Raw genomic sequence first — 25,918 nt, forward strand, 5'->3', positions numbered from 1 at the left:
TTGTTGCAAAGGAGGGCTGCTGTTGAAATTACCCTCCTCTGAAAATCTAATCTTAACACTTTGCTTAGTTCACACAGAAAATCCAAGGAGTACATAAGGATTACTGTAAAAAATCAACATTTGTATAGTGCAAAAATCCACATTGCGAAAGCAAAACACAACAATAAGGTACTTTTGGGAATGAAAATTCCCAAAGTAGTAACATAAATTGCAAAATATTCAGGTAACTTTGATAAGCATTGGCAAAAATTACCTGACAAAATGCAGCAGGGAAAAAGCACTGTAATTATGACAGTAATTAAAATATGGTACGATAAGAAATAAACACTCCTGACAAAAATATTTTTTGCTAGTAATGTATATACACTCATAAAAAGACCAATTGTGTTCCCAAAGTAGAGGCAACAGAGCTACCCATCTGTATGTCATTTAGTACAGGAGAGGCAATGGCAGGTTTAAATTACATGGTATTGGATTGCAATTTCCTAACATTGGATGCTTTTCTGCTTTTTTACCTTGAGTCATTACTAAGGAGCGTTCATAAAAAGTAGCTTAGAGCACAGATGCTTGCAAATCATTTAAGAAAAGATGTTTCTTTCTTCCTCCCCCTCTTCTTTTCTCAATTTTTTAAAGTGTGGGGGTGGGTGAATAGGGGAGAGAGAAAAAGAATAATGCTGTTGGTCACTACTGACTAACTCTAGGAAGTATTTTCAGGAAGAAAAAAAGTAAAATTGAAAACATCTGATTGAAGTAAATAGTGCAAACATAAAAAGCTTTACTAGTGAAAGAGAAGTATTGAAAAGCGACTTTATTTCATAGATTAGAAATTACTTTTGATCTAAACATTCTTAAAAACAGATTGTTTTCCACTCTGACCCATCTCATTAGCTGTGCTGCAGAGTCTTCGTTTTAATGGCAAGCTTTGAAAGAGCACTGCTGTATGCCTTTGTTAGTTTCAATCTTATTTGGGAGAGGGATAAAGATTTCATTCCAGGTCTCTTTGTTTGTCTTTCAAGAACCACTAAAGCAGTATTCACACAAATTTTGCAGGAATGTGCCCTGTGCCATAGCTTACAAATTATTTGGTTTTGGTGCACTTAAAGGTCACCTTCCAAATTAGCAAAATTTTCCTACATCCTGGCTTTTCAACCTTAAATGTAAATATTGTTTCCTAACTGTAAGTGAGGTTTGTTCTTTATAACATTTGGTTGCTTATTTAAGGATGTCAAACTTTGGAGGTTTTTATTCTCCAAACGTGCAGGACTCTAGGACTAATAATTCTTTCAAAGTATAGCTAACAGGGAAAGGAAGCATATGCATTATATAAATAGCTATTGTTATCTTGCATTACGCAGTTCAGAAAGAAATTGTTTGAGAGACAATCTTTTCTCTACAATTTCAGTTTTAACAAGTAGTCTAGAGAGCAACAAAGAATCTTACGAACCAACATCTCTTCACTTTTTAAAATATCTACCATAATTAAAAAAAAAAAATTCTATTTGCTACTTAACTGCTGCTGAAGCTGCAAAAAAGCAAACTAAGCATAACTTCAGTTTGAAAAAAGAGAAAATACTGAGTGTTTATAAAAATAGTCAGCATGCCCTCTTTACTTTCCTTAAATAATTTTCATCTCGTTTACAAATTTAATGTTCTCCAATCTATGGGTTCACTATAGGCATAAGAAAATTTCTAGATGCCACATGATCCACAACAATGATCAGAAGTAGGAAGCATGTTAAAAAAAGATCTTTTCTATGCCTTGTTTTAATAATTAACCATATGTTTTATAATACAAACAATTATTTATGTCTGCAGGGGAATTTTGCCAAACTGCAGTGGGGTAAAATGCAACTGACCCCAGTAAAGGATTCTTCAAGTTTGTAATTTGAGTATTGATCCACAAAAAGTTGCACTACAAATTATAAAGGAAATCTCTTGGTCCAGCCTTCAGCATTCAAGAATGGCCCTATTCAATTTATTGTACTTATTATTTAACTGCTGGCAACAAACAAATAGCTCAGTAAATGGATCACACTATTTCCCTATTACCATAGAGGCAAATAAGTAAAGCAAGACTCATCCCTGACTGCAGAGGATATAAGGGTATTTTATCTGAAATGGGGATAGCCTACAAGCTTCTATAAAAATGCAATTAATCCTGGAAACTACAAGATGAGATTCTAGGAATACATTCCTTCAGTTAGGAAAATAATTATGTTCAAGATGGACAAAAGTGCATAATTTTCAGTAAAGAGTGTTTGCTTCTGGTTTTGCAGCTGTTCCTTTATGACATGAGATGACTGTCACATTCAAGCCAACTGTTTGTATCCTGGGAGGGGACAACATAAAGCTACACAAAGACACCCAATATAAGAAAAACTTCCACTAGTAATGGAGCTGTTATCAAGCTCATTATCAAACCGGAGAATAAACAGGCAGGCTGACCACCTTCCTCAGCCTGGTTCTCCATAGATGAGATGAGGTTTGGCCTCTGGAAAGGGTCCATACAGACAACAAAGTGCTTCAGCAGCTCAGCCATAAAGGCAGGCTCAGAGTTCACTGGCAAATCATACAGTTTGAGGCAAATGAGACAAAAGGTCATCAGTTCTACAAACAGTATTATATCAGTGTGGTTACTGATTAAAGGTGAGGCTAAATTAAATGCAGTATGAGAATAAGAGAGCCTGGATTCATAGGATCTGTATTAGCACTCTTGTTCCTTGGAGATGGTGTTCTCAGCAATGACTTTTAGAAAACCCCAAGATAGTTCTGAACTCCAGTTAGATGCAGCTGTTAAGAGGTGAACTGCCTGCAAAGGCGGACAAAATCCCCTTTGATCCACTGCAGGATCGGAGGCCAGATTAAATCTCTCTAATCAGCACCCCATGGTGCCTTCTTTGGGGTTGGCACTCCTAAGAGCAGTATGCAGGAAGCTCCTTCAGCCCTCTGGCAACAGCTACAGCAGTGCTGAAGGCACTTATTATCCTGGAGCAGGATGGAAGGCTTTGTGAAGAAAAGACCAGCCTCACAAATCTTAATGAAAAAAAAAAAAAAGCTAAGGAGGGTGAAACAAATATCAACATAAACTCTTCTTGGACACTTCGCAGTATTCTTATGTTTAGGTATGGGGCTTTTTTCTGAAAAGGAAGGCAATGCATGCTGCCATTTACTATTCACCTGTAGGCTATGGGCATTTCAGAGCTCAACTCTGAAGTCTGCTGTACAAATTAAGTGAACAGAAAGTATTTTCTGGGTGTTGACCTGATAATGAAGACATTAAGCATCTCACCTCACATGTAAGTTCCAACTGACTTTTTCAAACCTGTGGTTCATAACATTCCTTCCTTATAAGCAAGAAAACCACCAACAAGATATGTTCAGACAGATGGACACAAGTTAGCAGACCATTACTCCTCAACTCAGCCCCTCATCTGTTCCAACACACCAGAGGTTGGTGATTAGTGTCTGACATGCCCTGAAATATGATGGCATTTTGCCTGATAGCTTTCCTATATCAAACACTCTTTTGAACCATTCTAACAATTCTCTCTTATGTTTTGTTGCTTCCTATCACTGAAATTAACTCAGTATTTCAACTGCATGGAAGACACAACATACATTTTCCCTCTTCTACCTATGCTTATATTCCACTAGCATTAATGGACATTATGGTCATGCACTAAGCACGTATCACTTAGACTTCCTGAACTAAATACAGCAAGATCAAATGTTCCAGCAGAGCACAGCCATATAATAAATTTGGCTTCTAGTTTTCAGTACTATTTCTTTTAATATAACCAAGCATTTTTTAGGGGCCTTACAGTACCTTTTATTTTTCATATCCCACCCCAGCCCCGGTCCTGCAATGGGACCTGTGCAGGCAGATCATTAAGAATATGCATAGCTACTTAAAGGTCTATGACTGTACATCAGATTACAGGATCTGGCTCTTAGTATACATCTCTTTGCTTCACAAAGTCTGTCCCATCATGAGCAATTGGTAGATTGATGGTAAATTACCTCAAACTGATATTAAGAGGAATTCCACAAAGTTAAAAAATATTTGCATACATTTCCTTAAATAAATATCCTTACATATGCTATTGCTAACACTTAGTATTTTTAAAAGTGGAATTTCTCATTTCTTATTACTTCAAAGTTCATTTCACAGTTTATGCCTCTTGTTGCCAGTTTTGCTTCACTGTCTGATTAAGAAAAGGCAAACTCACAACTCTCTCTCACATATTTTAATTTCTGTTTAATTTCTTCTCTGCAGCCTCTAGTCTTCAGCCTCGGAAGAATGCTGCAGTGTTCTCTCACTGCAAGCAAGCCAGGAACTGCTATCTAGTCTAAAAAAGAACAGGTCTTGAGAACAGTTACATTGCAAACAGTTCTATTGGCTTGTATTTGGAAAACACAGTTTTAGAAAACCTGTATTTGACATGATAGTTCTTTTTATAATCCCCTCACGAGCCATTTCAAATTACCTTGGCCTGCTGGTGACTAGGATAAATGTTGCAAAAGAAACTGAAACTTCAGTTTCAGAACTCCCTCGGAAATCTTTGGAAGTCAGGTTTAAGTAAAATTCAAACATTAAAAAACCCTGTAAATGTTTTACACATTGAAAAACAGATCTGTGGTTCCTTTGCTTTCTTGCTGTAGGTAGCTAACTCCCACCTGCTGTTGAAATACCATTTGCAGTTTCATGCAAGCATTAGAAGTAATGGAGCGAAGACCATTTCCACTATATTGTGCGTTGAAAATCCAAAAGCCAGGTACCAGGACAACAGTTTGAATTTTGGGTCAAATTCCAGGTTCTATCTTAAAAGAACACCACCCAAAACTGTCTTTAAAAAAAATTATTTACTTAACACCAGGAGGGTCAGCTGGTCACAAGGGAAGGGCAAGCCCCTTTTCTGCAAATTTACAAACTTCCCATACAATCAAGTAACAGAGCTGTCACATTTTTTCTCCCACCTGGTCATCAGCACAACTCTTGCTTAATAAAAAAAAAAAAAAAAAAAAAAAAAATTCCCGAACTGACAGCTAATGCATCTTTATGCACTTGTTTTCTCTCCACAGAAAGTGGTACTGGGACCCCAGCAGGCAGGCCCATATAGGCAGCATCTGTTGTTTCCACAGGTCTGCAAACCTGCTTGCAGCAAGTTACACTAAGGCAGCCATACAAGCCAAAGAGACATTCCCTGGAAAAGAAATCTGAAGCTGCCTCTCCTCCATGTGAATGTAAAAAACATTTAACAAAAGACTGAAGTGTTTTGCTTAGTGGGAAAGGGGGAAATAAAATCAGAAATCCTTTTGTCCTCTCTAGGCATGTCTACTTTACTTCCATGTCTGACATCAATGAAATAAATGTCACTACCAGACACAATCTTGGTCTCACAACCTTTCCAAATTATAACGACAGAGAGGAGTCCACCAGTACTCTGCATTAGCTGGAGGAGATGAAGGCAGTTTCCTCTGGAGCTTTTTGAGCTGTCATCTTCACTACTACTACTGCAACAACAACATGTGGCTGCTCAGCAGAGGTTGGTGAATAGAACAACCTTCAATTAAGTGGAGCAAAAGCTCATTATGTTATAAACTGCCACTTTTGTTATCGTTTCTGCTGAGATGGCCAAAGACAGAGTGCACAGGGCAGCTGACCTATTTGCCTTACTCTTGGATGCAAACCAGGCAAGACAAGATCAAGATCTATTGGTACAGCAGTGGAGAGGGGAATATTTATAATGATGGATTTCTCTTCCTCTCCCCCTAACAGATAAAGAGACTTTTGTTTTGCTGATATTATCCTAGCACCTTTCACAGGCACTACATTTGTTTAAATTAAAAACAAGGAAGACAGAGACACTGAGCACTCTTTATCTGGTCAATAGATTTCTGACAGAATCAATAAAAGGATGCCCAACATACGGAAAAGCATTTTATTAGCAGTGGGATCAAGGTGAATTTAGTGAGTGCTTTATGCTACCTTTTGCATTTAAAATATTTCAGTAAGTCATCAAAATAAGCTTATTCACACAGCTTTAATAAAGGTTTAACCCTGCAGCAGAAACAATTAAAAACTCAGCATTTTCCAGCAGTGGTGTGTAGCTTATTTTGGCATTCAGGCTTTTGCTAAATCCTCCTGCTGCTTCCTCCACAATAGTGATGTGTGGCCTGTGAAATGAGCACTGGATTTCAAGACTCAAGGTGCCGCAATCCATACTTGGGATGGGGGTGGAGGAAAGGAGAGAGCTGGGGGAAGGTTTTTCCTCTCCTCCAATTCTCTATAGCAGCCCCGATCTAACCCCCTAAAAAACTTGATCTGTCTCCAGCTGTGGAGGGTAAGGAACGCTTTTGCAGAAGCACTGCCTGCTCTGTGGCCTTTCATTCCACTTCTCCAAGCATTGAGGGGCATACCGAGCATGAAGACAGGAACTGCCGGGACACTGCTCCAGTTCATGCTCTGCTATGACCACCACAGAAAACACTGTAGCCCACTCCCCTCTCAAGGTTTGTAACTGCCAACTTCATTCCCTAATGGGCCTTCTGGAATTCTTTATGTTTAGTTAAAATTCAGCCATGCCTTATTGGTCAAGAAGATGGGATCAAGCCCTGTAAAAGGGCTTTAAGAGGGTTCGGTCAAGCCTTTCCCTGCTCTGCTCTCCTCGGGACACCCTGACCTGGACCAGAGCATTGATGGGGGAGTTCTTACCCACAATGCACAAAGCTGCCAGCACCACACCAGGGCTGCCAGCACCTCCTGTCCCACAAGAACCTCTTCTCCAGACAGAGCAAGGGGCACCTTTGTACCCTAGCCATGCATCCCTACCCAACACAGCTTCCTTTGAAGGAAATCACAAACTGAGATACATATTTAGCTTGTAACTAAGAACAATTTCCCCTTCTTAGCATTCTCTGGGACACAGCTCGTCTCTACCCATTTACCCCCAGGTCATGATCTATACTGTAGGAATCTATGGTTAACCTAGTGGCTAAGGTATGGTAATGTTCGAGCCTCTAGGGCCTGATTCCCAGTCCACATTCCAGACCCATTCAAGGTTCCATCAAATTCCAAGCTCATAAAGTCCCCAAATGATCATCTCCTCCATTGTTTCCCAAACACACTCTTACTGACTTTAGGGCTCACATTACTTCTTGCACGTTTTCTTGCTTATCCTCCCTTAGTTCAGCAATATAGAAAATCTCATTTCTTTCTGTGTGCTGCCGTCTCTCCTTTACATCACATTCTTCTCTGAAACCTTCATCACATACTCCTCAGAGAAAAGACAAAGCCAGGAGTTGCTTTTAACTGAAAGGAAAAAAGTGAAGGCAGTCCTTAAAGGACTTCTTAGTCCTCCTGTTAGACACTCCAATAACTAAAGTTATTGTTATTGACAATAGTTATTTACAAGTTTATTGACAAGTTAGTTATTGACAAGTTTAGTTATTGACACTCCAATAACTAAAGTAACCTTTCATGAGAAACTTTAAAACTCAGAAACACCCTGATGAAAATTCATCTTTTCCATACCCAACTAAGCAGAAAACACACTAAGCCTGAGCTACAGAAGGCTCAGGAATGGAACACAGGAAATTTATGAACCCTTAGAATTAAAACATTCCTGCAAGAAAGGTGGAAATGGCTTGTGGTGGATCTAACATGAGAGCAGGAAGGAAACGAAAACAACCTTAAAAGATTACACATTAAGGGACCATCTTTGTGCATGATCTGGGAGCACAAGAAATGTCTCATCATCCCAGTGCTTCTCAGTGCAAGAATCACTGAGGAGCCTCCATACAGGTGGGCCAGGGACAAGCACCATCTGTCTCCTGAGCTGATGAGGAAGAGTACAAAACTCCACCAGAACAAAGACTTAAAAAGAGCAAAAAAACCAGAGTACAAACTCTAGGGAATGTAACAGAAGGCTTCTAGTCTTCTTTGTGATCCCAAGTTTGGCAAGTATCAGGCACTTTTAAGAGTATTACACCCAAAGAGATATCTACTAATAAATTTTGTCTTAAAATGCATTAAGTAAGGCATTCTAGATGGAATACTATTGTACAAAAGGAATTTTTGTAAATATAGTACAACATCAAATATACTCCGATTAAGACAGCTATATGTAATTTTTAAAACTCATTTTAAAGCCATTCCAAAAATATGATAATGTTATGCTCTATTATGATAATGCAGTGTCCTACTATTATATGACTAAAAGGCAAACATATACACAGACATTTAGAATAATTATACATGAATGGTTTCACATGCTATTTACTGTTGTGATCACATAGTGCATATTTTCCACTCTTTTCAAGAGGCTTTCTCATAACTGCTGGGAGGAAGTAAACTAGGTATTTGTAAGACTGTGTTCTAAATTTAAAAATCTATTTTTGATCTAAATTGATATTTGCATTTTTTTAAAAATTAGCTGGACAAAAATGAATTTTAATTTTTGCCCCCCAGCCAGTTCTGAGGAACAAATACATTCATCTAAGACCTTGTACAGCATACTTAAACCCAGAGCAAATTTTTATGTTCAAGATATAAACCCCAGAAAATATGAATTTATAATGAAAACGTTGACAGGCATTTAGCCATAGCTGTATGGATGGTTTATGCTATACAATATCAGTCTTACTTTTATTTTCTTTTGGACCATGTGAACAGACATCTGGAGTCGTACATCTCTGGTGATACACATTACGGAAAACTATGGGGAAGTTATAATATACATTATATTATAGAACATAGACAATATGAAATGTTTAGTCATACTCAAGTCACACAAAGTTTGACAGCAACCTCCATACTTTGAACCCACAAGACTAAACTCTTTACTAGATTTTGGTTGTTAAAGCCATATCTATTCAGCAGTATGCATACAGATATTTCATTGACGTAAGCAGTTTGAGAGTTCAGAGGAACAAATGCATACAAATAATTAATGTATGCAAATGTTTTCAAGATCTGTTTCTAAAAGTAATTCTTTAGGTTAACAGATTACTGCTAAAAATCTAATTGTGAGACGCAGTAAATTTCTGTTCACTATTAATTTCAATTTTATGAAGAGACGTTATATTAAAACTTGGAATTAACAAAGATTTAATAAAAGAATGAGAAACCATACTACAGATATTTACTTAATAAAGACTTACACCATATGCCCAACACCATCTTCATGCAGATGCATTGTAGTTTAATCTAATGCTAGAAAGGTACGGTTTCCTACTAGTAGTTATTTTAGTAATTAAACACTACACAACAATTTAATATTACCCGAGACTTTATTATAAGGAAAAAAAAAAAAAAAACCAACCCTAAGTCTACCCTATAATTTTTTCATCATTACTTTTACTTAATTTTACAAGCACCATAATTTTCTTTGATCTACAGGAGAGGAAAATCCAATTAATCACATGCAAAAATGTGATGTAAGCAGCACAACATTCAAAGTGTTAAAGAAATAAAGGGTCTTTTTAAGAAATGAGAACCCATAATAATTAAAAGACACAGCAAAGCAATATAAGCTAACTTTTTAGGTTACAGCTTGGTGGTCTGCTTCAGAAAACATATGTACATGGAATCTGCATAATCATGACTTGTATCAGTTGCATTTTAGTATGCATAAAGCAGATGAAGTAGTTTTTATACTGAATGTTTGGTGGGGATTGTTGTAACTTTGAAGTGGGCTTTTTTTAAAGACTTAATTTCTGTGAATTAAATCCTGTCAGGTGCTGAGTGCATCCTACATTTCCAAAGAAATTCAGAGCATTCAACTCTAATAAAGTGGGCTCAAGGAGCAACACTTCTGTGTCACAGAACAGATACAGTGGAGCTGCAGTCATCACTGAAAATGAAGAAACCCTGAACCAATGTGATGGTAGTTTGAATACAGGCAAAGATTTTGCTTTTTTCACAGTATTCTTGCTTTTCTTAAAATACTTATAAATGTTCCTAAGGTCTCAGGGTGTACTTTCTGTATGAATGACTCCTAGACGGGAAGCTTTTGATATAGTCCTGGGTGTGCAGAACAGCAAATGCCTAGTGCCATCTACTGGGAGCGCCTGCTCCTGCTCAGACTTGCCATCTTGTCCACAGAAATGTTATGGGCAAACAATGCACTAGGTATGCACACATTGAAACGTTTAGTCCGAACTTCAGACAAAAAAAAAAAAATTTAAAAATACAATTTGGAAGAACAGATCCACACTTCAGGTGTTAATATACAAACAGAAAAAGAACAAGTAAAAACACTTCACTAGTACAAGTGAAACTCACAAGTGCTTACAAAATAGTAGTTCAAAGAAGGGACAGGTCATCTCTATTCTAAGATACATCCCAATAGTATTTAATTAATTTAATGGGGAGGGGGGGAGGGGGAAGATAAAAAAACCTCTTGTTTCTGATCTACAACTATATATTAAATATAAATTATATATTGCCTTGTGTTACTTTGTTCCTTACAGGAAGGATAGAGGTACAATTCCAAGCATAGAAATTGAAACAATACTTTAATTCAAGTCCTTGTCCTGCAAATATTTTAACTGCATAGTGTTTAAAACACTGTTTGCAAGCCCAGTTTACTGTTCTGACTTTGATTCCTTACTCTGAGCATGGGTTCCAGAAGGTTAAAAAGTCTCATTCCATATTGAATTTGCCACTGAATTAGAAGGTGGCCAAGCTCCACACGGTCCCAGATTTGGTGGACACAGGGCATGGTGGTATGGTTAGAGGACTGCAATTCACATAGAACTGGATGGTGGGGAAATTACTAACTCAAAGTCTTATGTTACAAAAACTCAGGAGAGCTTGGGTGTTTTCTGTATATTCAGAAGCCAAAGTCACAGGGCATTGTGGCATTTAAGCAGAAATTGACTCTACATTTCATTCCTATGTTTTATTGGATACATGCTATGCCATTTACTTGCAACCCCTTAAATACACCACACACACCAAAAAAAAAAAAAAAAAAAAAACCAAAGGCAAAGCAAGCCTATATTAATTTTTAAGCATCTGGGGAATTTAGATCACTCTTAAAATATGTGAGATATGTGATTGTATATTATTCCACTGTTAGCAGATGAACTTGGGCTTACTATATATAAATATCTCTCTATATATATCTCTATAAAGTAGTCAGTCAGTGGAACTCAATCTATTAATGGTCCCACAGTTAGGGATCTAAGGGATGGGAATAAACAGTAGTGTTAACTTTTTATTCCAAAATGTGACTACTGGATTATGACAGAAAAATGACTTGATAAAACAGCTAATGCAGTGCTTTGAAAACAGGTATGGAACATCAAAACCTCCCGTGGGCTCTGCGTGTTTCTAGTGACCAGCTTGCAGATCTCCTTTTCAGAGTGGAAACAAAATGCCCAGAAGACTGAGTGTTCCCATGTTAAGGTAGACAACAGCAATATGAGCACACATCAAAAGGAGCATAATGAGGGCTAAGGAAATTTGCTTACCCTATATTTTTAGGATTTTAAATCTGGCTCAGCAGCAACTATAACAGGAAACCAAGGTCAAGCTGACACAATGTGGGTTATTCTCTCTCTTCCTCAATATGTGTTTGCAGTTCCTATCAAGGTTAGTGCGAGTTTTGTGCACATGTGGGGGAAATGGAACATAAATGCTGCAAAAATTGGACTCAGCTTTAGTTCAAATAAAGTCTAATAAGCTTTAGGAAAATCCATCGGCTTGAAAACTGATGTCTTATCACTGAACAAAAAAAATCTTTAAAACATCACCTCCATATGCTTGCTAAGTCCAGGTCTGGGAGAAACTGCTTGTAACATTCTGCACTCTTATGAACCAGTTGTGAGTGTAGCACAAACACCCAACCTGGCCCATTTTTGAGGCTTAATACAGATCAGCCAGGAGTGTATCTTTTTTTAATTGGGCATCTAGAAAATTTCTAGTAATGTTCAAAATTAACTCAGTACAGCTTATATTTTCTCCCACATAACCCTGTACACTGACATTATTACGCTTTCATTAAAGACTGTTGCCTTTTAAGTGAAATACAAAATACTTAGGTTTGAGGTTTTCATGATGTAATCAATTCATGGAGATGGGGTCTTATGGCACCCTTCCCAGACCTAATAGACAAACCTGGGCCTTACATGGAAAGTGCAGCTGCATGTGGGCATTAAATTGCACGTTTCCACTTAGTTATGTAGAGAAGTGTCACGTAACTAAGGAATATGCTGTCGGAGGAATTAAATAATTAAGTTTTAAATTCTGCACACTTTTTAAACATGATTTTCAGTATAACATACTTAATTTATAATAAAAATGTGAAAAGAAACACATGGAGTATAACTATAGTACACTGCTAAAAATATTTTTAAGTCTTATGATTTAATGATTTAATAGCAATCAACATGAAATTCTGTTAGACATTCTGTTTTAAAATTAGGAATGACATTTAATAAAATATTTTCAGTTTAATTACACAGTTTTTGCCAAGAATGAGGAAAATTATATAAAATTTAAGAGTCTGTATTTTGGACAAGGGAGTCAGCATTTCCAGGCTTTTTAAAATCTCGAATATGAAATTGCTCACTCAACTCAGTGACTTTTACAAAAAAAAAAAAAAAGCGCAAATACACTTCTGCTTCAAAGGAAAATTTAAACAGAACAACCCATAGCACATTGTTTCCTGCAGCAGAGACACCCCTTCCTACCAGGGCCTTTATTATGCATGACACAACAAGCAGCACCCATTCAACCTGAGGGAAGCCCACAGGCTCGCAGGGCCACTGGCTGGCTCTTTGTCACCAAATGCAGCAGGTTGAATGCAGACATCACTGTGATATCCTCACCAACAAAACCAGAGGCAAAGAACAGGGGCAAGAGCTGAGTAGGGAAGAAAAAAAAAAAAAAAAAAAAAAGATGAGAACAAATTAAAACATCAAAAATGTTTTCATTCACAGAAAAAAACAATACTTAAAATTTTATAAGACCACCACATATGACCATAATTCTAAATGCACTTTTTTTAGTGTGTTTAACTCATTCTTGCTACCCCACCCCCCAACATTTTTATACATATTACATGGAATTCAGTGGAACCATTTTATATGCTACAAAGTGAGAGGGACATTTTTATAGGGGACATTCACAAGCTGCTTTAGATATCCAACTGAGAACAACTTGGGGTAGTAGCCTAGTCACAAGTGCAGGGGTACTAAGGAAAAGAAACCTTAGAACCTCAGCTAGATAGTAGGAATCCCGCTTGGAACACCCAGAAATGCTGGGCAGATCAAACATGCAGTCTTTTTCTATTTATTTTATTTAAACCAAGATCACACTCCGCAACATTTCTGAATGGTGAATGCTGGAAACCAGTCTTTGCTAAAAATTGTTCTTTTGATGACTTGTTTGAAGAATGTGACATTTCATTGTAATAAACTTGCCAGATATCTTAAAACCATGGCTTTTCAAAGGCAGGAAATAATTCATGTTGTAAACTGTCCATAAGATATATTTAAACAGTCTTTCAGCCAGTTCAAATGTAGCAAACAGAGAGATGGCAGTCATGAGATTTTATTTCAGAAGGGTTTAATGCACAAATGCTAATTGTTCCATTCACCCCACAACGGGAAAGAGGAAATGCAGCTGCCTTACAGCCCAGCCATGCACAGACACAGCTCACTTCAGAAGATTATGTGATGTGGGACTGGAGCCAATCCCCAGGCAAAGTCGGTACAGAAACGCTCTGGGACTCTCGTGGAAGCAGGATCAGGCCCCTAGTAGCTGTGGAGCAGCAGGGCAGGTCTCCCAGCCTCCTCTCAGTCTCACTCTTTCTTCTGCGGCAGCCCAGGAGCCGCGGGGGTGAGTCCTGCCATGGCCCATAGCAGTGGCTGTGCCAGCCGGGGACAAACCTGCCACGGTCTCGTCCTGAGGAACAAGATTCTCAGAGGAAGGACACTTCTAGAGCACCCCAAACAGGTGCAGACACCCCATCCCTGACAGCATTCAATGTCAGGCTGGATGGGACTCTAAGCAACCAGGTGTAGTTGAAGTTGTCCCTGCCCATTGCTAGGGGTTGGATTAGATGGGCTTTAAAGGTCTCTTTCGAGCCAAACCATTCTGTGATGATTCCATGACCATAACAAGGATCCAGTTCCCGGCCAAACCGGTCTGGAGCGCATCTAACAGAAACCTGCCCGCATCCACACGCCTCAACTCGGTCGTAGCCAAACTAAACTCGCTGCGGGACTCCCGACACTTCCGTGCTGCCCGACGCGCCATCTCACACACACACAAACACGTCCCTGTCGTAGCGGCAGCGGAGCCGCGTGAAAACCAGCGCGAACCCCTCCCCAGCAGGCTGCCAGAAGACCAGAGGGCTGTGCGCAGCCCCACCGCAACTCCGCCCTTGCCCCGCAGCCGGCACTGCCCGCAGCCGGCACTGTCCCACAGCCGGCACTGTCCCGCAGCCGGCACTGTCCCAGAGCCGGCACTGTCCCACAGCCGGCACTGTCCCAGAGCCGGCACTGTCCCACAGCCGGCACTGCCCGCAGCCGGCACTGTCCCGCAGCCGGCACTGTCCCGCAGCCGGCACTGTCCCACAGCCGGCACTGTCCCATAGCCGGCACTGTCCCGCAGCCGGCACTGCCCGCAGCCGGCACTGCCCGCAGCCGGCACTGTTCCATAGCCGGCACTGCCCCGCAGCCGGCACTGTCCCACAGCCGGCACTGTCCCGCAGCCGGCACTGTCCCACAGCCGGCACTGTCCCACAGCCGGCACTGTCCCGCAGCCGGCACTGTCCCGCAGCCGGCACTGCCCGCAGCCGGCACTGCCCGCAGCCGGCACTGTTCCATAGCCGGCACTGCCCCGCAGCCGGCACTGTCCCACAGCCGGCACTGTCCCGCAGCCGGCACTGTCCCACAGCCGGCACTGTCCCACAGCCGGCACTGTCCCGCAGCCGGCACTGTCCCGCAGCCGGCACTGCCCGCAGCCGGCACTGCCCGCAGCCCCGGGCTGAGGCCGATGCCGCGCTCCAGCAGCAGTGGTATCGAGCGCCCCTGTCGGCGGCGCCGCCTGGCGGCCGCTGCCCATCACACTCCTGCGAGGCGCTCCACTGACAGCCCAGACGGATACTGCCTCCCTGCCCTCCTCCTCCTCCTCCCTCCCTCCTTCAACTGTAAGCAGCTTAAAGGACATTATTTGAAATTACCGAGAATTATAAAATAGATCCTGGCCTTTTGAAAATGTGAAGTATGTAAGTGTTCACCAAAATGTTATTATTTACTCTCACCTATTTATAAGGACTTGGAGGATATGCAAGTCCTGAGAGCCCAATAAAATATCACTGAGCATCCATGAAAGTACTTTATTGCAGTTAACCTAATTTATTCTTTTATTGCTAATGCTTTGATTGCTATTTCTGTTCACTCTTACATTATAGCAATGCCCAGTAATTCCCGTGGGAGGAGACCTCCTGGTGCTAGGTACTGTACACGCACAAACCCTGCCGCAGGAAGCTTACAGACCCCCATAAGAACGGCTTGTGAAGAATCAGTAAAGAGAAGTGCATTGTCAAACTCATTGCAATTAATGCATTTGGTTTGGAGGTGCTTCACCCCACCTGGCAATTCCATGGGTACAGAGAACAGATTTAGGGAGAATAACAGTAACATTGCAACAGGTTCATATCTTCCCTCTGCTCTTTCTGTGGTGCATGCAAGCTTGGCCATAGCCTTTAGCAGGCTCAAGTGCCATGTTTATGTCTCTAATTTACTTAAGAGGAACAACCAGAACATGACAAGGAACATAGGAAGAAGTCCAGAGAAGGGCAACGTCATTGGTGAAGTGTCTGGATCACAAGTCTGATGAGGAGTGGCTGAGGAAGCTGGGGTTGGTTAGCCTGAAGAAGGTTGTAGCCAGGTGGGGGTCAGCCTCTTCTCCCACGCAACTAACAGTAGGATGACAGGCCACAATCTTCAGTTACATCAGGGGAGGTTTAGGTTGGGCATTAAGAAGAATTTCTTCACAGTGATTAGACATTGGAATGGGCTGCCCAATGAGGTGCCATGGTCTAGTTGACAAGGTGGTGCTTGGTCAAAGGTTGGACTCGATGATCTCAGAGGTCTTTTACACCCTAAATAATTCCGTGAAAACAATATCCTGGGAATAGAAGGCTGGTGGTTTAAACTCCCATGCTATACAAGCCTAGCCCTCTAGAGGTTAAGCAAAACCCCCATGCTGGTGCTGGAGGAACCTGCCTGAGCCCCAAGAGACCCCATCTGGCACAGCATCCCACCTTGACAGTGCTAGGGCCAGGTGACATGGGGACAGCAATGCTAATACAGCTGTCACATGCCTGAGCCACAGTGCCACAGTGAGTACTGCAGCACTGCACTTCCACCACACATACTCACCGCCTCCCATATCTTTATTGCAGTACTGCAATATGCCACTTTCCTGTAAGGACAGATGCTACATGAAGAGATCAAAGAAGAACTCACAATTCAGGGAAAGGGATGATGCTTTTACACATCGTTGTTTGGGTTTATTTTGGTGGATTGTCCTTTTTAAAAAAACACCTGCTGCTTGCTGTGCTGCCTGCAACACCCAGGACACTGTTGACTCCGCCACAGTTGCCCCTGGGTGTCAGCAGACCCCTTGGAGCCCCTTCATGATACTTCATTCTTTAACGGAGTACAACATGGATCTTCTATCTGTTTGAGACTCATAAGATGGACACCATGCTCAGCAACAGCTTGCAAATCTTGTAAGTACAGATAATACAAATACAGCAGTAACTATGTCACTAGCTGATTTTCAGAAGCAGTTTTCTAGGATATGCATTTTAACTCCAGGGAAGCCTTCCTTTTAGGAGCCTAATGTTGGCAAATATTAAGGAACTACCAGCTTTCAAGAGCTTCTATACTGTCCATTGTGGACATTCAGAAAACACAAGTTTCTCCCCAAAATTATTAGCTATAAAGTAACATAGGTGGTCTGTCAAATTTGTCCTTCGGAAATTAAGAACTTTGTATGTACTCAGGTTATGTTTTTTCAACCTCTGTCTGCAACTAGAAATGTTTCTTTGGGTGAAGGACAACTTGAGAGGTTAAATTCTGATATTACCACATCTTGTTTTTAAGAGCAGTAGGGGAAACATCAAGGGTCTTGGGAGCTCGTAACACTACTGGTTTAATTTTTTTCATATTCAGTGTTATTCCTGACAACTCAGGTCCAGAATTCCTAAAATTACATGAGAACCCTAGCTCTCACAAGAAAAAAACATGAAGTTTTAGCTCTTTACAAGTAAATTAAAAAAACATCCACAAATTCTTAAGGGAAGGATCAGGGTTTTTTTCTTGCCCCAGTAATAAGACCTTAGTAGTGTGAGGTTTCTACTTTTTTCCAATATCCCTTCCCCCAGCCCCAAGTCTCTGGCCTCATTTGGAGGGCAGGAAACAATTAAGAGATAGGCACACACTAGTCAGAGAGCCAGGCTCCCAGGCTCTTGTCAGGAATTCCTATGTCACTGGAAAAAACAAAGAGCAAAAAAATGGCCACACTGAAGAAAGCCAAACAACTAGAAGTTAGAAAGAAGTAAAGGCATGGGAGTCTACTGTATTCAAGTGTTAAACTAACAGTTTAATTTTTATCAGTATTTGTTTTGTAAAGTTTTTTTTCAGTCCAGCAATAACTTTGAACAGTTGTTTTGCAAAGGGTTTACTTATTTATTTTGACACAAAGCAAACTATAACCAAATGTTTCCCTGACAAAACTTAGTGGATTATTTTGTGTATATGTTTGTTTCAGTTTTAATATTTGGATATTTCTTTTTTTCTTTTTTTTTTTTTTTTTTATTTGGCTTTTGCTCACCTAAAGCTGCTGCCAGTCAGTCAGCAGACAGGACAGATCAATGCTCAGGAACTGCAGAAACAAAAGGTGCAGCCTAAAGAGAGAACCACATGAGCAAGTGTTTCAGTAGATCATGTCTTTCTGTGCCTAAACAATTATTTACTCCCTAGTCACTTTTCCTTAACACATTCTGTGCTAACACCAAAGACCTTGGCCTTTCCTGCTCTCTGCACTGCACTTGGTGGCTTTAAGGGACTTTCCTGTTTGCAGGTTTGACATGGTGTATGCTATGGTGTGGACAAAGGCAATGTTGAATAGCTTGTAAGAGATGTTTAATAAACCATTGTGAAGCTGCCAGCTGTGGCAGGAGACTGGAATACAGGAAAACTATTCAGCAGGGGCCTGATGACTGCTGCTCAAAAAACCACACATCCTGTGAATATGCATTTGTGCTTTATAATTATATTTTTAGACAACTGCATGTTTCAATGCACCATACTGTATTTGAAGCATTTGGCAAAAAAGTAGTAAAGGTAATTGACAAAAGCCTGGGAAAGGATAATTTAGATTAGATATTAGGAAGAAATTATTCACTATGAGAATAATGAGACACTGGAGCCGGTTGCCCAGAGAAGTGGTGAATGTCCCATCCCTGTAAGTCAAGGCCAGGTTGAATAGGGCTCTGAACAACCTGGTCTAGTGGAAGGTGTCCCTGCCCACAACAGGGGTTTTGGAATCAGATGATCTTTAAAGTCCCTTCCAACACAAACCATTCTGTGACTCTATGAAATTTACCTTTAAAGAGAGATTTTGGGCTCTGTATTTTCATGTGCTTGTACATCTATTGAAAATGCAAACTAGGTGTCTTCAAAAGTTTGTGACTTGCTATTTGCTATTAAAATGTCTTGCAAAAGCTCACTGTCTGATGAGAATAAAACACTTTAATCATTAACAGCTAGGATAACAAAAAGACAATTATAAATTTAAGCTTCTCAAAGACTTATTGAAGAGGAATAAAGCATTCTAAATGAAATTTATTGCATTAACCTTACAGGTCTACAGAAGTACTGTAGCATATAACTTGCAGTCTTGTCAGCATATATTCCCCCCCCCCTATACAGTATTAGCTTCTCAGTTACAGCCACAGAAATCTGAAGTATTAGACCTGAATTCCCACTTCACTTTTAAGACTCTCAGTTAAAGCATGTTCCCCTTAGCTGCTTGTGCTGGAATGTACAAACCAAATGGCAATTCTGTCTACTTCTAGGAAGTTTATATTGTGCCCTGATAAAAGAGGTAATTACTGCCATACCTCGTAATATTTGAATGGAACACCAGGAAATGTCAAGGTTTAAACTTGAAGTGTTTAAACCTTACTGTCATTAGAAAGGAGCCTAAACAGTGAAGTTCAAAACCTTTTTGTTTTCTTGAATTTTATGTATTCTCTTATACTGGATTTTGTTCTTAAACCCTTCCCAGAGCAACTGAAACTCCAACCTAAAAAACCTTCTTGCAAAACACACATAAGACATTTTCAAGTACCAGTTTGGCCCACATATGCTTTAGGATACTGTCAGATCCAGGTGTTTTAATGGCCCTTACTTATAGGAATCATAATTTGCAAAGCAACCAGACAAGTCACTAACTGTGGAGTCTATTCAGTGTTTCATAACATGAACTGTAGCAGTTGTCCCTGCACCTGCAGAGCCAGCAGGGCTAGAGGTGGCAGATGACTGCCTGGGCACAATAAGCATGACCCACACCATGGCTGCTCAAGCTCATGGGGTGCACAGGGCCCTCCCCAGTCCCACGGCTTCCTCAGCTTCCTCACAGGGCCCACCAGCCCATCCTCCTTCTCCTGTGAAACGGTCCAGTTTATGGATGTTCTGAGGTATCCTTTTCATATTCTAGCTGGGAAGCTTCAGCAGCTTCTCTTAATGGTGGGAGTAGGGAAGGAGGAAGAAAAGTCTAAAGGTTGAGATCAGACAAAAAACAGAGGAAAGCAGGAAAAGCGAATGAGCAAAAATGCTCATCTGCTCACACTGAGTCCCACTCTCTGATACATAATTGACAAGCATTGCCTTATGGACTAATACCCTCCATACTTTATCCTTAGGATGCATAAAGGTTCCTACTGAGGTGAATCAGAGATATTTTTAGGAGTTCAGCCTTTAGTCTGAGCTTTATTACCCAGACTTCAGTCCTCCATGTAAGAGAGATGAGATTCCCACAATGGGTTTTAGATTATCATACAGCCTAAAATTATTATCTTTCCAATAAAATAATCATGAAAAATCTGGGAAAACAAACCAGATTCTGAAATCTCCGCACACAATTCAGCCTAATCTCACTGATTCCAACTGCTGACAAAAAGATATGCTATGTGAAGAGGCACCATATATCTGTGTTTCCATTTACATTAGAATGGTTCTCCAGAATAGAAAAAATATTTATACTTATAAATGAAAAACACTACATCTGAGAAGAAAATAAAGACGTACATTTAATTTTCATCTAATTACCAAATTGAGCTAACATTCTCTCTAGCAACAACTGCCTAAAATAGAAAGCTCACTATCTCTCACAGGAATAACCCTTTCTGTATGCTGAACTGGCCACTGCATTGTTCCCCTCTCCTGCTAGCAAAGAAACAGCTTGGCAACAATGAGGCTGGTGTAACTAAAGCCTGAGGGTGTGTCCAGGGGCCAAATTTAAAAAGTCTGAGAAGTGAGAAGATAATCAAAACAAATGAGTTTTTGAAGGCTGCACCCTCCCAAAAAGCAACAAGGGGAAAGGCATATTAACGCCTCCCTGTTCGGCAACTGGCTCCCATGGACAAGAAAACTGTGGGCTTGATTTCTCCTTATTTTACTACTAACATTTACACACAGCAGAGCAGTGATACTGATCCCCTCTAAACAACCAAAGGATGTGGCCTGTGGAGATGTGGAGGACATCCATGCCACACTGAGTAGGAGCAGAGGAGGGATGCAATTGTTTCTGCTTTAAGTAATACAGAAGAAAGTCCTTGCTCAAGGGACTCTCACTTGGTCCTTAGGGAGGGTAGTAAAATGGAAGGAGATTTCATTAATGTAGAGACAAGACAGCACAAGCCTTGTGAACAACAGGTGAAATGGGAAAAGAGAAACTGCAAAGAGATACAAAAAAGCAGCAACCCCAAGGAAGGGAAGAAACAGGACAAGTAAGGAGTCCCCAAGCCTGGGATGAAAGAGAATTCTTGGCTAAGGGCAGAAACCAGTGAGTCTCTCAGTTGAGCAAGTGCTCATACATCTGTAATTTGCAAATTGTTTCCCAATAGTTATGACTGGCAATACTTCCCAAAGGAAAGTAAATATAGGTCAATTGGGATTCCCCTCCACTCCTGCTCCTCCCAGATCTGATGCACTAAAATAGTGCTGAGCTGTGCTTTCATTTTCCCTGACTCGGTAGCCTGCCAGCATACAGCACATTCCTTTTATGGCAGTGAGTTTATAACTACAACAGTCGTAAACTATTCTTAAATGGCTCTTTTCTGAGAATCACGATCCTTTCAACATCTTGAAAAATTTCTCATTTTTTTCTATTCCAGGCACTCCTCTCCAGCACATCTCCTTTTAATTGAACAATTCCTACTGGCAAGCCCAAAAGCTTTTTGTCTTGCACACCAATAAAGGATTCATTCTCAATACTAAAATATATATATATATATTAAAAATTTCTGGGTTACTGCTGTGAATAGAACTATGCAAGGGGTACCCTAGCACTCAAAGACATGAAATCCATTTTTGTTATCAGGCTGGTTTGATTAGGTATGTCTCCCTCTCCACCATTATTTGCATTGTCAGGCTTACTAATACAGCAGAGATAACAAGCTTTCTATTCTATTTTCAATTTGGGACAAATCCCATGCATCATGGTAAATACAACTTCCTTTTATAGCCATGAACAGAAGCCCTTCAACAGAAATTTCTATTCTGCTATTCTGAAACACCTTTGTACTAGCTTTTACTTTTCAATTAAAAAAAAAATACTAATTTTGAAGATTAAACAAATGCATCATTTGGAATTGGCATTCTTTTAAGTTGTGTTAAACATTATAACTCAGCAGACTTTTTCCTCACCTTACAAAGATTATTTGCCTAGGTAACAATGCGCAATAGACACATGACATGAGCGGTTTCTCTTAGGTAGAATAGCTCATAAATGAAGTAAAGAGAAAGCCTCCAGTTAACTGGTATGACTTAAGCGGACTTCAAACCAACACAACAAAACAGTACACTCTTTTGAAAAGAGCACGGTCTCTCTCGTTCCAGTGAGATGCGCGCAAACCGGCCTTGCAGGGCTTTGTTTGCTGAGTGCGCACTCCCAACCCGCAGGGCACACACTGGCTGCGGGAGGGATGAGGGAAGCTGCCACTTCTACTGCACAGAGAAGCTGAATTCTCAAACATCACACACCACGTAAATTTGGTGACTGTCTTTTATGAGGCACTGTAAGGAAATGTACAAATGATACTTACTAGTCCACTGAAGGAGACAAAGTCCCTGAACATATCAGAGAGCCGGAAGAGGTGTGATTCCAGACATGGTTTTGCCCTCCAATTTAATGAGTTCTTAGAGTAAAATCTGTACCAGGGAATAAGAACTCCCAACACTCCCTGACACAGCAGGAAAGTAAGGCATCCTCTATGGATGCCATGGAGTTATTACAGTGTATATAGGAAATTACCAACAATCACTAGGTCTATTGCCAGCAGATTTTTAAGATATTTAAAACACTTCTAATTGAAAAAGTAGTTAGTGCTAATATCTGTCTACATGTGCACATATGCACATAATGTGCCTATAGATGCCATGCACCCTGCTAGAAAAATAAAGTTTCAGTGCAAAAGACACATTTGTCTTGGTCATATAATTTCATTCATTCTGCATTCTTCAGCACAAGCCATTTGAAAGCTGAATTATCTCCCTGTATTTATATTATTTCCTACTTGAGAAAATATAATTTTTATATCAGACTCTGAACCCAGACCTGAGTATCTTGTATTTTGTTAAAATGTTTTTAAGTAAAGGGTTTGTAAAATTTAGTTATGATCTCTCTGTCAGATAGTATAGCTTCGTCTCAGAGCAATTCAGGTGGTGATTTCTTTTTTTATCATCCCAGCTGCTAGAAAAGCGCTCCGAGTTAAAGACATCGTCGCTGCCAATCTCTCCCCAGCAGTCTCTCTCTCTTAGATGGAAATTTTCCACGTGGCTTTCTCTACAAACCAATACCGCTCCTCACCACCGAGCGGTGCCAGCTCCCCTTGATACAATCACACACTGCACAGCCCCGTGAGTTGTCCTTCAAACAGCACGCACAGGTCTACGCATATGTCAACAGAGCAAAAGCATCCTTTAAAAATGTACCTTTGATCGCACAGATTATGTCACGATGGTATGCAGAGCAGCCTTATGAATATACATGAAAACCTCAGCCTTTCATCCAAAAATATTTTTTAAAAATTGGAGCATATAGAAGGTCTGACATTGCACAAACAAAAACAGAAACAAAACAAAAAAACAGACGTAAGAGAATGCCTTACATTCTGCAGTAGGAGCATTTATCATCCAAAAACCAAAGAACCTTTATGCAGCTGAGAAAAACCTCAAACGTCCAATACATAACAAAATAAGATACCATCAAGTAAAACAGAAACTCCCAAGTCTTCTCTTGTCAAGGTAGTACTTTTATTTTTATGAATAGCAGTGAGAAGACACCACAACAAGTAGGGAAAGAGTATGACTTAAGCTTTGAGTGAATACTGAATGTCAATGACTGAAAAGTGAGAGAGCAAGGAAAACTATTTCTGTCCTAACAACAATAAATTTTATTAAAATATAAAGACCACTTGATTTTAAACCACTACCCAAATTTTCTGCCATTTAATAATCAGGATTATATGTACATCTACCTGTATTTAGGTAATTACAGGGATAAAAACATTTATTCAAGACTCTCCTTCTTACAAGAGAAAGTGTCGTAGAGCCATAGAATCACAGAATACGTTGGGTTGGAAGGGACTTTAAAATCATCTGGTTCCAACTCCTCTGCCGTGGACAGTGGCACCTTCCACTAGACCAGGTTGATCAAAAGCCCATCCAGTCTGTCCTCAAACACTTCCAGGGATGGGCCATCCACAGCTTCTCTGGGCAACCTGTTCCAGTCCCTCACCGCCCTCACAGCCAAGAATTTCTCTCTAATATCTACTCTAAACCTACTCCCAGTTAAAGCCATTCCCCCTTGTCCTGTCACTCCAGGCCCCTGTAACAAGTTCCTCTCCAGCTCTCTCACAGCCCCATCAGGTACTGGAAGGGGCTCTAAAGTCTCTCCAGAGCCTTTTCTTCTCCAGGCTGAACAAACCCAGCTCTCTCAGTCTGTCTTCATAGAAGAGGAGCTCCAGCCTCTGAATAGCTTCCAAAGACAAACTTTTTCAATGGAAAATGTTATGTGGAATCTGTGAGCTGAATTGTGATTTTCATTCCAGTGCAGTTTAAAAATCCACAAACTTTTAGGCATCCTGCACCTTTAGGCATTCTAAAGCTATTTTCCAAGTCTTGAACAAAAGATGTATTAATTCTAGCAAAACTTGTTTAAATTATTTCCCTTCTCTTCAATTCTCTTCAAAGTGTCCAAAACACAAAGGTGTCTCTTCCACCTCTTTTCATGGATTGAAAATACTTATTAAACATTACATTTTTGTCAATCCACATTTCCCAGCCCTAAATGTATTCAAAAGGCAAAAAAAAAGGCAAAAAAAAAATACTCATCCTATATCCCTCCAGCTGGACTTGCAATAACCATGCAAAATATTTTCTGCAGGGCGAAAAGCACTTACCTTTGGGAAAAAAAACCCATAAATATTTTCTCCTGCTCTGTTAAAGCAGACTTACAGCAGTGCCAGGTAGCAGCCACACAGGCATGCATGGAGCCTCCCCAGGCAGTGCTGGTGCAGCTGGGGTGGCACAGGGCAACAATGCAGCCACCAACTTCATTCTCCTCTTCCCTTAACCTTCAGCTACTTTCAAGGCTTTGTAATTTAGCTTCCCTCTGGATCAATATTCTAAGATAAATGTTGACATTTTCTTTGCATAATCTGTCCCTAAAAGTGACATCTGTTCCACTTCCTTCAGCAGAGGCAGCAGCAGGCACCTGCAGGCAGCTCCCCCACCACAGCCAGCTGTCAGGAATCTCATTAAGCATTGCCCCAAAGTGCAGTTTGTTTGTCCTACTTGGAGTCGTTCTCCAAAAAAAGAAAATCCTGCACTTAAATCATCAGGGCCCCTCTTTCCCATCTTGGTCCTGATATTTCACACCAGGCTGACATTTGAAATTCCTCAGCAACTCAGCCATGCCCTCAGACCTCAGGGGCATGAAACCTCGGCAACTCAGCCTCCAACCCCAGGACAGGGCCCTTTTCCTGTAGTTCACTTCAGCACATCTCAGTGGGAGCCTTCAGCATTCCCTATCAGGGCAAAACAATGAAGAACATACCAGCTTTATGTCCACCTGAAGTATTTTTGAAATAATAATTACTGATTAGAATTCTGATACATTTGCTCAGTATGTTATTTTTATAGCCTTGGTATGTATGTACAGAAAAATTCACATTCTCTTACCATTATCTATATGTTTGAATTCTGCGTAGTTGCTCGGCAAAGCAAATAAGAAAATTAATAAACCATAACCTATTATCAGTTAAGCCCATCTGCTAATTTCACACTTTGTAACACAATACAAAGAAAATAAAACCAACACATCAGTTTATCAGGTTGGAAATAGGACTGTTTAAAAAACAGCAGAGGCAATTGCCTGAAGTAGTTGCAGTGACTACTTTGAAACTTGAAATCTGTTGTGCAGACCTTGCTCTGTGCAAAAATTGTCACTGGAGCTGCCAAAGCTACTGCTGCTTTTTTTTTCTTTTTTTTTTTTTTTTACTTTTTTTTTTTTTTTTTTAAGATAAGTTTTTATCAAAGTCTATCAAGCTTTTCCCATCTCATTCTTAGGAACTGCACCTCAGGTACTTTAGCTGCATAAATA

At 40.3% G+C, this 25,918-nt stretch overlaps 1 protein-coding gene across 2 annotated transcripts in view; it reads right to left on the reverse strand.

Moving 5' to 3' along the window:
* The window catches only part of MSRB3 (methionine sulfoxide reductase B3), a 108,470-nt gene that overhangs the window by 76,219 nt on the left and 6,333 nt on the right, over positions 1 to 25,918 (reverse strand). The window contains exons 2-3 of one of the 2 annotated variants that reach the window (XM_053943776.1): positions 12,745 to 12,871; positions 8,646 to 8,717 (exon numbers count right to left, since the gene is read on the reverse strand). In XM_053943776.1, coding sequence (XP_053799751.1) covers positions 8,646 to 8,717; positions 12,745 to 12,820 — 148 coding nt within the window. In that variant the 5' untranslated portion in view covers positions 12,821 to 12,871. The remainder of the gene's footprint in view (positions 1 to 8,645; positions 8,718 to 12,744; positions 12,872 to 25,918) is intronic. The other variant, XM_053943775.1, reaches the window with a different exon arrangement.

This window comes from Vidua chalybeata, chromosome 5 (genome assembly GCF_026979565.1).
Source record: "Vidua chalybeata isolate OUT-0048 chromosome 5, bVidCha1 merged haplotype, whole genome shotgun sequence".
NCBI classification, from domain to species: domain Eukaryota; kingdom Metazoa; phylum Chordata; class Aves; order Passeriformes; family Viduidae; genus Vidua; species Vidua chalybeata.